The following is a 14,839-nucleotide window of genomic DNA, read 5'->3' as shown; positions in this document are numbered from 1 at the left end:
TTTTCACACTGGAGCGGTTTGCAGGCGTAATTGCGCTTAAAATAGAGCCTGAAAACCTACCCTAAACAGCTGCCACCCTAAACAGCTGTTCCTCCAGTGTGAAAGCCCAAGGGCTTTCACACTGGAGCAATGCGCTAGCAGGATGGGAAAAAAGCCCTGCTAGCAGGATGGGATCTTTGGATCGGTGAAGGAGCAGTGTGTATACCACTCCTTCACCGTTCCCGCCCATTGAAATCAATGAGACAGTGTGGCTATACCGCCGGCAATGTGCCTCTGCAGATAGAATACCACCAAAAGAAAGCTCTATTTGTGAGCAAGAAAATGACATAAACTTTTTATGGGTACAGCGTTCCATAACCACACAATTGTCGGTTAACTTAAAACAGTGCTGAATAAAGTGGCCTTGTCTTGAAGGGGGAGGGGAGTAAGCTGTTAAAGGAAGCTGACATTCAACAAAACTATCGGTTGTGGTTTACCAGGGGGAACACAAAAAAAAAAAAACTGGTGTGTTAATGATATGTACAGATTGCCATATATATATATATAATGTTTGCTTTTGTTCATTGTTTTTAAGCAAATTCATAATGTTCATTATATGATAGAAGAGCCAAATTAGAGGATGGTGGCAATGTGATGCTTACCTGTTGCCGTGTCTAAGTACAATCGGTCATATTTAAAAAGGCTCATTTTAAGCTTTCCTTCAGCAAGATATAATACAAAAATAAATGGAGCAGAGCTAAGCTTAGTGGCAAAAAGTGTGCCTTCCTTGTTCCAAGTACGGAAATTAAAAGAGATGATAAATTCTTCTTGCATTGATAATCCAGGCAGGATCAAATAGCTGTTTGAATTAAGAAATGTAACTGGGACAACTGTAGGCTCTTGGCAAGAAAATGAAATATTTCCCTACGGGTTAAAAAAGAGAGAGCAAAAGCTATAAAATATTTAATTATCAATGCTTTACAGTCATAGTCAACAGCAACATAATGATACCAAGATAAAAAGTATTTTATTAGATTGTGTGACGTGGAAGGTAATGTTCCTTGAATATTTATAACCACTAACAATGCAGGTTTTACAAAATTCAATACAAGAGCATGAGTGTATTAATTAGCATAACTTTAAAGGAATACTGTTTACGAATTATTTCACCCGTGAATAGACTTAGAAAATATGTCTTGTTAATCTTTCTTTAAGTTCAGCTTTTAAAACACCAAAATATTGAATATTACACAGTATATAAAGCACAGCTCTGGTTGATTACATTTTTGCCTTCAAACTATTTTTTATACTAAGAGGGATATTTATTAATTATAAAGCCATAAAACCAGGCAAATGTTTGATTATACATATTATTATTTTTTGAAGAGTATATACTTTCCCTAAATTTCTACGTTATTTCTAGGAGGATTTAAATATTAAGCAGGGCAATATTAGCAAAACAATGCTTGGTTTTTAAGTCTAAAGCCCCATACACACGGTCACACTTTTTGCCAACCAACTTCAAAATCTGCAAGTTTTCTAATTTGTCTGACCGTGTGTACGCTCCATCGGACCAAATTTTTCGGGTTTCATCCAACAAAATGTTTGGTCTGCAAACGGACCAACTTTTCAGGAACAAAAGTCCGATGGTGCCTAGTCTTACTGTGTGTACAGCAATCCAACCATTTTTTCGACAAAGTGCAAATACGCATGCTCAGAACCAATGTTAAAAGCAACAAACAATAGCAGAAGTTAACCAAAGGGTGGCGGTAAAGAGCAGAAATTAGCAAAAAAAACATGTGATGTTAGGAAAGTTTTAGAAAAGTTTGCAGAAAAGTCTGACTGTGTGTATGCTATGGGTGTGACCGGACAAATCAATTAGGAAAAAAATCTAAGGGAAATTTTGTTGGATGTCTGACTGTGTGTATGAGCCTTTACTCCAAGGAACAATTTCCTTTACTAACAGATGTGCCTGCTGGGTGCACAGTACAAACTGTATGTAGCATCAGCGCTATATGGTATACAGCACTGTATTCCGGCAGTGGAACAGGGACTTCCTGCCCACTCCTTGAAAAAAAGTTGGGATGAGCACTGGCCAAGCTTCCTCTGATTGAGCTGTTTTAGTGATAGAACAGCTCTGCTGTAAAAAAAAACAGACTGTCTGGCACAGTGTTTTTAAACACTGTGAAACAAGGGTTGGTTTATTAAAGGCAAAAATACTGTGCATTTTTCACATGCAGTTGCACCTTTGCAAGTGCAGTTGCTCCAGAGCTTAGTAAACGAAGGGGAGCTCTGCTAACTTCTATTATCCATTCATGTACAAGCAAAAATGCTGTTTAATTTTCCTAGCATGTGATTGGGTATTCTTTGCAAAGTGAAGCTTCACTTTGTTTATTAAGCTCTGGAGCAACTGCACTTGCAGAGGTCCAACTGCATTTGTAAAGTGTACAGTCTATTTGCCTTCAGTAAGTCCACCCCAGAGTGATACAAAACAGCGGGGGTTATCCTCAAAAGAGATACTCCGACTTAACTGCTGTTCAGTCTGTGTGTAACTTTGGAAACGATCCTCAAAAGGCTTTTTCCAAAGTTACACAGAAGATCCGGCATGTGTAATTGAATTACACTGCCTAATTTTAGGATGCAGTACCGCATCCGCCGCTGGGGGCATTTCGAGTCGAAATGCCGTTGCTAGTATGCAAATTAGCACTTAAGGCGATCCACAAAGCTTTCTAGCTTCCTTTTTGCGCCGTAAGTGTTATTTTGCAAGTGTAAAATTAGGGCTCGTTTTACAAAGTGTAAAGTTAGTCACACCTTGTAAAGGCCCATTGCACGGCATTTGGTATGCTTTCCCGAGGGAGAACTCCACGGCAATTTGTAAAAAACAAAACCGGCATGGGTTCCCCCCCAGGAGCATACCAGGCCCTTAGGTCTGGTATGGGTTGTAAGGGGACCCCCCCTACGCCGAAAAATCGACGTAGGGGGTCCCCTACAATCCATACCAGACCCGTATCCAAAGCACGCTACCCCGGCCAGCCAGGAAGGGAGTGGGGACGAGCGAGCGCCCCCCCCCTCCTGAGCCGTGCCAGGCCGCATGCCCTCAACATGGGGGGGTTGGGTGCTCTGGGGCAGGGGGGCGCACTGCGGGCCCCCCCACCCCAGAGCACCCTGTCCCCATGTTGATGAGGACAGGACCTCTTCCCGACAACCCTTGCCATTGGTTGTCGGGGTATGCGGGCGGGGGCTTATCGGAATCTGGGAGTCCCCTTTAATAAGGGGGCCCCCAGATACCGGCCCCCCACCCTAAGTGAATGGATATGGGGTACATCGTACCCCTATCCATTCACCTGGAGGCAAAAAGTAAAAGTTAATAAACACACAACACAAGGCTTTTTAAAATATTTTATTATTCTGCTCCGGACGCCCCCCCTGTCTTCGTTATTAGCTCAATTACCAGGGGGGGCTTCTTCTTCCGCTCTCCGGGGGTCTTCTCCGCTCTCCGGGGGGGGTTTCTTCTTCCGCTCTCCGGGGGGGGCTTCTCCGGACTCCGGGGGTCTTCTTCCATCTTCTCCCCTCTTCCGCTCTTGACTCGGCGAACCCCGGTTCTTCTGCAGCTCTCCGGTGCCTTCTTCTTCAGCGCTGGCTGCCTGCTATGTTTGTGTGTTAGCTCGATTTCAAACAGGCAGCCGGCGCGGTCTTCTGTGGCGTCATCTTCTCTTCTGGTCTTCTGTTCTTCCGATGTTGCCTCGTCGCCTGTTGTCGCTGTAATGATGGAAGCGCGCCTTGCATCCCATTTATATAGGCATCACCGTCCCATCATGCTCCGGCAGGTACCCACGTGGTGGGTGCCTACCCACGTGCACCCACCACGTGGGGTACCTACCGGAGCATGATGGGACGGTGATGCCTATATAAATGTGATGCAAGGCGCGCTTCCATCATTACAGCGACAACAGGCGACGAGGCAACATCGGAAGAACAGAAGACCAGAAGAGAAGATGACGCCACAGAAGACCGCGCCGGCTGCCTGTTTGAAATCGAGCTAACACACAAACATAGCAGGCAGCCAGCGCTGAAGAAGAAGGCACCGGAGAGCTGAAGAAGAACCGGGGTTCGCCGAGTCAAGAGCGGAAGAGGGGAGAAGATGGAAGAAGCCCCCCGGAGTCCGGAGAAGCCCCCCCCGGAGAGCGGAAGAAGAAACCCCCCCCGGAGAGCGGAGAAGACCCCCGGAGAGCGGAAGAAGAAGCCCCCCCTGGTAATTGAGCTAATAACGAAGACAGGGGGGGCCTCCGGAGCAGAATAATAAACTATTTTAAAAAGCCTTGTGTTGTGTGTTTACTACATTTTACTTTTTGCCTACAGGTGAATGGATAGGGGTACGATGTACCCCATATCCATTCACTTAGGGTGGGGGGCCGGTATCTGGGGGCCCCCTTATTAAAGGGGACTCCCAGATTCCGATAAGCCTCCGCCCGCAGACCCCGACAACCAATGGCAAGGGTTGTCGGGAAGAGGTCCTGTCCTCATCAACATGGGGACAGGGTGCTCTGGGGTGGGGGGGCCCGCAGTGCGCCCCCCTGCCCCAGAGCACCCAACCCCCCCATGTTGATGGCACGCGGCCTGGCACGGCTCAGAAGGGGGGGGGCGCTCGCTCGTCCCCACTCCCTTCCTGGCCGGCCGGGTAGCGTGCTTTGGATACGGGTCTGGTATGGATTGTAGGGGGACCCCCTACGTCAATTTTTCGGCGTGGGGGGGTCTCCTTACAACCCATGCCAGACCTAAGGGCCTGGTATGCTCCTGGGGGGGGAACCCATGCCGTTTTTTTCTTTGAAAATGGGCATGGAGTTCTCCCTCAGGAATGCATGCCGCTGTCATTTTTTTTATCCCCGACGCAACTTTAAGCCGTCGCGATCCTCAAAACTCGGCGTAACGTAACTTCGCGCATGCGCAGTACGGCCGGCGCGCATGCGCAGTACGGCCGGCGCGGGAGCGCGCCTCATTTAAATGGGACTCGCCCCATTTGAATAGGAACGCCTTGCGCCGGCGGAATTTTAGTTACACAGCCTGAAATTTCTAGATAAGTGCTTTGTGGATCAGGCACTTAGGTAGAAACTTTAAGGCAGTGTAACTTAAATTGGATTTTTTAAGTTACGTCAGGTTTTTGTGGATCTGGCCCAGCATTCTTACTTTTTTATCTATTCTGTTTCAATGATCTGAAGATCAAAGAGATGAGCATGTATCTGCATATGTTGTCAGTTAAAGTGGCCTTGCATGTAAATAGCAAAAAAAAAAAAAAAAACATTCAGTCCTAACTTTTTTTCTCCTGCTTTTCTAACTATTTTTATCCTGCTTGGTTTTATTATTGATTATATTTTGCTAACCATTAATATTTAATGTTTAAATGTTTGCATTTATTCATTTTAATTGTTACATTTTTGTAGTGTTGCATTAAAAGAAGTGCAAAAAAATAAGTGGTATTTTAACCTCCTTATGTCCAGCTGTTGTAATTGAAAGGAAGGCAGATATGCCCATATGTCCTTGTTGTTTACTATTGTCTACTATTGTGTGCAAGCCTAGGGCATGCACAAAAGTCACTGAATTGGCTGAGGCTCGATTCATGCATGTTGCTTTTGAGCGTATTTGCAGTGCTTTTTGCGGTGCTTGCTGCATTTTTCGACATTTCCTTTAACAACCAGCTATAAACAGGTTAAAAAAAATGCAAATCGCGGCAAAAAAGCATTGATGTGAACATGTTCCATAGGAAACCATGTTAAAAAAAACCTGCATTTCTGCAAAATGCAAAATGCATCAAGAAACACATTAGTGTAAATGGAGCCTAAGGGCACAGAGCTGACTGGAGCATTATTTTTTCATTAATATACCACCAAAAGTAAAGAAGATATACTGTATGTACTGTATTACTTAGTCATCTTAACCACTTAACCCCCGGACCATATTGCTGCCCAAAGACCAGAGCACTTTTTGCGATTCGGGACTGCATCACTTTAACTGACAATTGCGCGGTCGTGCGACGTGGCTCCCAAACAAAATTGGCGTCCTTTTTTTTCCACAAATAGAGCTTTCTTTTGGTGGTATTTGATCACCTCTGTGGTTTTTATTTTTTGCGCTATAAACAAAAATAGAGCGACAATTTTCAAAAAAATTAATATTTTTTACTTTTTGCTATAATAAATATACCCCAAAAATATATAAAAAAACTTTTTTTTTCCTCAGTTTAGGACGATACGTATTCTTCTACATATTTTTCGTAAAAAAAAATCGCAATAAGCGTTTATTGATTGGTTTGCACAAAAGTTATAGCGTTTACAAAATAGGGGGTATTTTTATGTCATTTTTATTAATATTTTTTTTTTACTAGTAATGGCGGCGATCAGCGATTTTTTTTCGGTACTGCGACATTATGGCGGACACTTCGGACACTTTTGACACATTTTTGGGACCATTGGCATTTTTATAGCGATCAGTGCTATAAAAATGCATTGGATTACTATAAAAATGCCACTGGCAGTGAAGGGGTTAACACTAGGGGGCGGGGAAGGGGTTAAGTATGTCCCTGGGTGTGTTCTTACTGTGGGGGGGTGGCCTCACTAGGGGAAACACTGATCTTCTGTTCATACATTGTATGAACAGAGGATCAGCATTTCCCCCCCTGACAGGACCGGGAGCTGTGTGACACAGCTCCCGGTCCCCACTCTGTAACGAGCAATCGCGGGTGCCCGGCGGCGATCGCGCCCGCCGGGCACCCGCACGGGAGCCACGGACGAGCGGGGGGTGCGCGCACCCGCCCCTAGTGGCCGCAAAGAGAGCAGACGTAGAGCTACGGGCTTTCGCCCGGGAGAGCCGACCTGCCGCCGTAGAATATTTTTTATCTTAATGCATTCTATGCATTTAGATAAAAAGCCTTCAGCAGCCCCCTTAATACTTACCCGAAGTCCATCTAGATCCAGCAATGTTGCATGAGAGACTCGGCTGTCCGGGACTCCTCTCCTCATTGGCTGAGACAGCAGCGCAGTGCCATCGGCTCCAGCTGGTGTCAATCAAAGTCAGTGAGCCAATTAGGAGAGAGAGACCGGGCCATGGCTCCATGTCTGAATGGACACACAAAGACAGTGGCTCAGCTCGGGTGCCCCCATAGCAAGCTGCTTGCTGTGGGGGCATTCAACAGGAGGGAGGGGCCAGGAACACCGAAGAGGGGCCCAAGAAGAGGAGGATCTGGGCTGCTCTGTGCAAAACCACTGAACAGAGCAGGTAAGTTTATACATGTTTTCTTATGTTTATAGAAAATAAATTAGACTTTAATATCACTTTAAGCAATGACAAAGTTATTAACAAATACCTATGCCTATAGCAAAAATGTAACAGTTTCTCTGGTCCACATAGGTTGTACAGGTGTTAGAACTAAAGTGGTTAAGAATCCGGCTATGATCTCTTTAGATAGCAATGCAGAGGATTCTGGCTCTTTGTTATATAGAACAAACAATATTTTAACACTTCTATGTGAGGGCCTTTAAAGATCACTTGCTAAAATCTGATAATTGTATTGATTGTCTTACCAAATGTTAATTTAGTCTTACCTCAATGTAGATCGGAGGTTTATACCTCTTGGTCAAGTCAATAATATTCATACCATTATAATAAAGGTTTTCAAAGCATCCATGAAAATTCTTCTGTTGCAGTGATGCTGATTTTCCTTGTGAAGCGATACCTCCAAAGCTAAGCTTAGAAAGAAAAGAAAAATCAATATAGCCATTAGGCTAGTTTCTATAGTGTGTTACAGAATGTAGCAGTTACATTCTTAATTGAGCATTTAATTACACCAGGCTATTTATAGTTCTCCTTGTATTTAATATACTTTTTTCCCTTTGACAAAAATAATTCTTATTCTTTGTTTCATTTTCAAATTTCTTAAAATATACAATCAATGTTTAGAATCAATGTTTTGTTGTATTTTGTTTTATATCTACATTTTCTGTATTTCTACAAGCTGCTTCTGCAGATTTTATCTTTTCCAAAGCTAACAATAGTAAATTGTAACTCAAATGCCAAGAGATCAAACAAGTGCATTTGGTGTGGTTATACTAACAGTATAAATAACCGCATGTTCGATTTATAATTAAAGGATAATTTACTTAAACAGATAAATGAATGCACATGTTTTTTGCAGGTAAAAAATTACATCTATTATTATTTTTTTTCAACAAGCTTGCAGAGCATTGTACCTGCGATCGCTTGATCATGGGTGAGCTGTCAGGTTCCTGCAGACTCTCAGTATAGCTGTTTGCCTAAACCTCCTGTATGTCAGTCCAGTAAGAATAAATGAACTACTAGAACACTCACAAACATTCTCGTAATTCATTGAGAACTACAAGTCACCTGCTGTAGTGGAAGACGGTACTTGTAGTTCATTAATTTACAAAACTCAGTGAATCTATTTTTTAAATTGTGACAGCAGTTTCAGGAAGGGGATCCACTGCCCATTGTCACAATGAGGGATCATGTTAAGGTGTGGGCAGGTGCTTTAGTAACATGTTACATGTTACACCCTGAAAATGGTATATATCCTTTAACCTCCCTGGCGGTCTTCCCGAGACTGACACGGGGTTAGATTTTCTTGCTACTATCGGTAACCCTGTGTCAGTCACGGGCTTGCCTCGCTAGATCCACAGGCACTTTTTACTTACCTTGTCCCTGGATCCAGCGATGCCACCGCGCTGTGTGAGCGAGCGGGACCTCGCTCGATTCACATAGTGCCTCCGTGTGACGCCGATCTCCGTTCCCTGCGACGTTACGACGCACGGGGACGGAGAACGGCGCCAAATTCAAAAACGTAAACAAACACTATACACACAGTATACTGTAATCTTATAGATTACAGTACTGTATGTAAAAAAAACACACCCCCCCTGTCCCTAGTGGTCTGCCCAGTGTCCTGCATGTCATTTTATATAATAAAAACCTTTTTTTCTCCCTGCAAACTGTAGATTGTCCATAGCAACCAAAAGTGTCCCTTTATGTCAAAAATAGTTTTAGATCAGCTAAAAAACAGCGATAATAAATTATAATCACTTGCAGAATTGTGCGATAGCGATTTGTGGGGAAATTCGTCATAAAAAAATAAAAGTAATGACAGCGACAATTCTGCAACTGAGCAAATTTCAGTGATTTTGATTTGATTACATTATTGAATAATTTTTATTATAATTATATTATTATTTGTTATAATTATTTATAATTATTTATTATATTATCATTTATAATTTTGTTTTTAAAAAAATGCAATACACGGGATGCCTATTAGAATCTTGTTTGGTCAGATTTAAGTGAGTTATTTCTAAAAATTACAGACCTACAATATAAAACGCCAAATTTCCTTGCAAATAATGGTACCGCTTTTAGCATGTTTTTTCTGAAAGAATCATACCGCCAGGGAGGTTAAACAACAGTACAGTTGTCTTTACATGAAATGGTATAGATATTTTTATGTTATAGCAATCAGCAAAATTGTGTAGAACTATATGGCAATCACTCAAAAAAGCAATAATTGATATGGTTATCATAAGCTGATGAAAGTACATTCAGTTTTATGCAAGAATCTGGTCGAGGTGATTGTAGCCGTATTAGTGCACTTACGACAGAAACAATTGAGTACCGTCCTTGAGGCCTGGTTCACACTGGTGCGTTTTTAAATGCGATTTGGCATGTCAAATCGCATGTCAAAACGGCTGTATTTTCCGCAAATTGCCGGCAATGGCACCGTCCTAATCGTTGCAACGCTGCATCTGCGGCGCTGCACCAATTTCAAAAAGTCGTTTCTGTACTACTTTTTGCAATTTCCGCCCGCGATTTACATTGACATCTGTGCAGATGTCTCTAAAATCGCGGCCGAAATCATGACTGCCAGCGGGAGTGAAATTGTGCGAGTTCAGCTGAACTCACACGGTTTCACTCCCGCAGCCCAGTGTGAACCTGGGCCGATACTTTTTTTATTTGCACTGACATACAATTTTTCAGGAGAAGCTTTTGGGATATGTCCCCTTCTTTAAGGCCCAATCAGTACTAATTCAACTAATTCACAAAGGTTTTAGCAAGCAAGGATAATTTTGTTGCACTTGCTGAAAATGTACTTCGCTTGAAAAAAAGCATGAAAGGGTTACACAAATGATCCCAGTATCAGTGAAATTAAATGAATAAATCTGCAGATGCAGCTGGTCATCCATTCATTCTTTCCTCATTTACAATTAGTCTGATTTCTCCCCTTATTCTGTTGTAAGAGGAAGGGGAGGGATCAATGATGTAAACAATAGCGTGTGACCGCTGCGATGACCAATCACAGAGATCACAAGGTTCCCAGCCATGTGTAAAAAAAAAAATGGCCAAAAAACAGCTTTTCATATTTTTTCACATTCTTGAGGGGTATTGTATGATTTATTTAATATTATGTGTAAATATGAGCTTGCAGGAAAATACACCAAAGAAGAAAAACATGCACTAATGCCCTCTTTATGTGTTTTTTTAGATGATAGCAAAAAAATAAATCTGAAAAAAACAGGTAAGCATGCACAAGAAAAGCAAACCAAACCCTACAGCATGCTATGTATATTTTGAGACACTATTTTCACATCTATTATCTAAAATGCTGTAGCCTTCCTGGCGTTATGTTATGTCAGATTTTTGAATTTCAAAGTGGTGTGTTGTTTTGCATAACAATATGGCATTTTATACTGTATTCTGGGGACAAGGTAAGTTATCTGTATAAAGATTCTGCAATGCAGTGCCGAGTGTGTCTCTGGGTTACACTCGGAAATACCGCCAGGAGGGTTAAAATGGTTCCAAAGGCTGAAGTTTTTTTACCTTCATGCATTCTAAGCATAAGGGTAAAACACATTGTGTGTGCAGGGGTCCCCCCAGCCCCACAATCCCTTCCTAAGCTCCCTCCAATCCAGCCATAATCAGGATAGCCTCTGCTATCCTTCTCCATATTGGCTAAGACAGCAGCAGGACCCCATTGCCTCCCACTGCTATCAAACACAGCCAGTGAGACACTGAAAAGAGAGCAGGGGACGAGGCTGAGCTGCGGCTCAATGTGTCTTATGGATGCCTAGGGCAGTGGCTCAGGGGCAAGCATGCGTGCCCCCAGGGCAAGTGGCTTTCTCTGAGGGCAGCTGCTCGAGGGGGAGGGGCCAAGAGCACTGGAGGGGCACCCAAAAAGAAGAGGATCAGAGCTGCTCTGTGCAAAACCACTGCACAGAGCAGGTAAGTATAACATGTTTGTTATTTAAAAAAAAAAATGATTGGAGACACAGTTATTGTCGTAGACTCCTGGGTCTACCCTTCACCATCTCAAGCCATCTTCCCATACTTGGCAACCCAATGTTCCCCCTTCTATGGACCACAAGGTCAATGGTCATCCTCTGGCCTAACAACCATCTCTAAAGTATTCAATCCTGTCCATGGTACTTTTAGACCCTTTATGGAGCTGAAAGTACTCCCTCATGCCATCGGAGGTGTTTCACTATCATCAGCTAACCTGCTATCTCAGATCCTGCTTCAGCCCACGCCAAAACTCTTGTCAATGCTCTTTTATTGATGCCCTAATAGATCGGGACCAGTACTCCATATCAGAGATATACTCCAACCTTATCACCCATCAGGCTTTGAAATACAAAATTGTTCCTTTCAAACCCTGGATATTTATCCTTGACAACCAAGACGCACCAGAAAAGATCCTTGTGTTGTATCAAAAAGTCCGCTCTCTGGTGATCTATGTAATATGGCGAGAAACACAGTTCAAAATCGCCCATCGGGCATATCTCCTGTTTTGCCACAGCAAAATTGACTCCTCTCTCCGTATGCCCTTGGTGCGCTACTCCCAGACCATCCCTTTCCCACAGACTATGGACCTATCAAGCAATCTCCACCTTTTGGGATCAGGTGTTGAAATACATTGATAAGACCCAGCAAATACTTCTACCTAAGGACCCTTTGTTATGCCTTTTCAGCTGCGATATCTTGCAGGCTTCCTTGTCAATGCCTACCTGTGACTCTCTTGCTCAATGGGTCCATATTTGCCTTCTTACAGCCGGCAGGGCAATAATGCAAGCTTGTATCCACCATTCCCCTCCTCAAATTGCCCCAGTAAAACAAGCACTCAATTTCTACATCACTAAAACTTTTTATTGCAAGATGGCGTCGCTTCATGGAACATTCTTTCTCTCCAGAAGAAATCTCTTTTCACATGACTCCCTTCTGCTATAAGGACCGGTTTCTGCATGCAGACCATGCTAATACACTGGGCAAACTTAGGATCCAGGACACCTCCAACTCCTTAAACCCTCATATCCCCACCCCTAGTAATGCCACCTAATTTATGTAATTAAGTAGTAAATTATTTGATGTGAAATATAACTCTATTAATCATCAAACCCGTTTCCGGGTGAAATGTTCACCTGCTTTCACTCCTTCGGCCACCACTTTGGTAGAACCACCGGTTAGTTACTCTTGTTGGACCAGATAAACCCATTTAAAATCACCCAAATTACCTAATTTAGTTTTTTTTACTGTCTTCGATGCATTTTTTTAACGTTTGAAATGTAAAACGTGAAAGTGAAATTTAGTAAAGCCAAACAAAAGTTTTGTTTATTCCAAGTTATGGAGTAGGGCAACAAAAACTCCTTTAAACAATCTGCAAAGTTTAAAGCAGAGATGGAGTTAAAGCTATGAAGTTCATGCACTGCTTTGTCACATAATCCTTTTTTCTGCCAGAGCTCTCAGGATCTGGTAGCTACTCTGATTGAATCTCATTAATTCTTCAGGGCTGAGACTGTGAGCTACAAGCTGCTTTTGGTGCAAGGGGACTGGATAGGATTGGATGTTCCACTGAGGAACGTGAGGCAGTAGATGTATGGCCTTTTGATAAAATGCTGAAAAAATTGATCCTAATGCAGACAGAATTTTTTCATCAGATATTCCGACCGTGTGTATGCCCTATCAGACTTTTTTCATTGGATATTCCCGATGGAATTACAGTAGAAAGAGAACATGTTCTCTTTTTTTCAGACGGAAATTCCATTCGTCTGTATGGAACTCCAAGAGAAAAAAAAACATGCATGCTCGGAAACAAGTTGACTCATGCTCAGAGGCATTAAACTTCATTTTTCTAGGCTCGTCGTAGTGTCACCACGTTTTGAACGGTTGGAATTTGGTGTGTCCGTGTGTGTGCAAGACAGCTTGGGCATAATTCTGTGAGAAAAACCCATCAGAGTTTATGCCGATAGAAAAAACGATCGTGTGTATGGGGCATTAGATCTGCAGCCTGTGATTGCTAAGGTGTTAGAAATTAAATAACTCACTCTTCTGTGTTCTGCTGAGATTAGATGAGTGTGTAAACACATTGAACTGATCTCAATGTACTAAACATACAGTATGTAGTAGCTAAAGCTTGTACAGTATTATTTCATCAGCTTGTCTTATGTGAATAATGGCAAATTTTTATTAGTGTTGGTTACACAAATCTGTCAATCAATACAGGGATCTTTTCTGTTTTTCTAAGAGAAAGATAGAACTATAACATAGCACATAGTGAGAAAATCTCTAAAATGTGTCAGAAATGCATGTTACAAATCACAGTAGCAAAGTTTGTTTATCAGATTTAAGATGTATGCTCATCTGCACATGACTAAATGTATATGTTAATTTACACAAAATACACACCTCATAATCAATGTCCAAGTAGGAGATGTCTCCCTTCATGAAGAAATGATGCACATGTTTGTCAACAGTGAAATTGACTTGTCGTCCAAAACGCTCTATGACAGTTGAATGCCATTGCTGGTCATCCAACAGGCTTCCCAAGGAGACATTGACATGAGGATTAGAGGTATGCAACTGTACATTTCCTTGAAAGAAAACAGATATTCTATTAAACCAGTAGTACAATAACAATAAGACATCAACATTTAGTATTTTCATGCAGAAATTATATATAGGTAACATCTCCTTTGTTCAGCAAAGTGATCTGAATCTTAAACTTAAATAATGGACCACCTTTATGGATAAATGTCCAATTGTGACAAAAATGCATCCCAACTCCCAAAGTGGGTTTGCTTGTGGCTCTGGTAGCCATACAAAAAATGGAGGGCACAAAAAAGGTGCCATCATCCTGTGTCTGTATCAGCGGGATCCATATGGGGTGCAGGGGCACAGCCCCCCTAATCCATGTCCCGGGCCCCTAATTTTCAAGCAGGGTGCCGTACGCATGAATTCCAATGGAAATTTGTTTTTGATTCTTTTTTAGAATCGCATGATTAGAGCCTGGGTCTCTAATTGGTTCCAAAAAAGGGTGAGCCCAACCACGTGTTAATATTCACTATTATCTTTCTGCTTCTCCTCTCGGACAATCCCGGGTCTGGAAGTGTGTCCTGAGACCCAATTGGCTGAGAGTATTTGCCGCCGAGGAGGAGGAATGAGACACAGGGGAAACCATGCCGGTGTGAAGCCAAGCAGGAAAGAGACGCAGAGGCCCAGAGGAAGCCCGTGTGGGGACCGATCGACTGGGGTTGGTGCGGGAGTCTGACCGACCGTTGGGGGGATAGATGGATTGCTGCTCCCCCCAAAAGAAAAAAAACACCAGCCGCTACTGGTCTGTATTTAAATTCATTTTGCAAATAAAAAAAAGTGCTGTGTGCAAAATTGCACAATAAAGCTAAATAATTTCTTCAGTTATTTGACTACCAAGGCACTATTCACTATCATATGATTAAAGCAGGTATGCATTGGTACACTGGTTCTACCACAAAAATGATTTCTAATTTGGTAATTAGAACTGTGCATTTGTAAATAGGAA

General features: G+C 42.5%; 1 protein-coding gene across 1 annotated transcript in view; it reads right to left on the bottom strand.

Moving 5' to 3' along the window:
- Window positions 1-14,839, bottom strand: part of LOC120941686 (contactin-associated protein-like 4) — a 466,073-nt gene that overhangs the window by 168,307 nt on the left and 282,927 nt on the right. The window contains exons 6-8 of the mRNA XM_040355240.1: window positions 13,708-13,892; window positions 7,572-7,715; window positions 642-903 (exon numbers count right to left, since the gene is read on the bottom strand). Coding sequence (XP_040211174.1) covers window positions 642-903; window positions 7,572-7,715; window positions 13,708-13,892 — 591 coding nt within the window. The remainder of the gene's footprint in view (window positions 1-641; window positions 904-7,571; window positions 7,716-13,707; window positions 13,893-14,839) is intronic.

Source organism: Rana temporaria, chromosome 1 (genome assembly GCF_905171775.1).
Source record: "Rana temporaria chromosome 1, aRanTem1.1, whole genome shotgun sequence".
NCBI classification, from domain to species: domain Eukaryota; kingdom Metazoa; phylum Chordata; class Amphibia; order Anura; family Ranidae; genus Rana; species Rana temporaria.
This window is presented reverse-complemented; position numbering and strand designations above follow the sequence as displayed.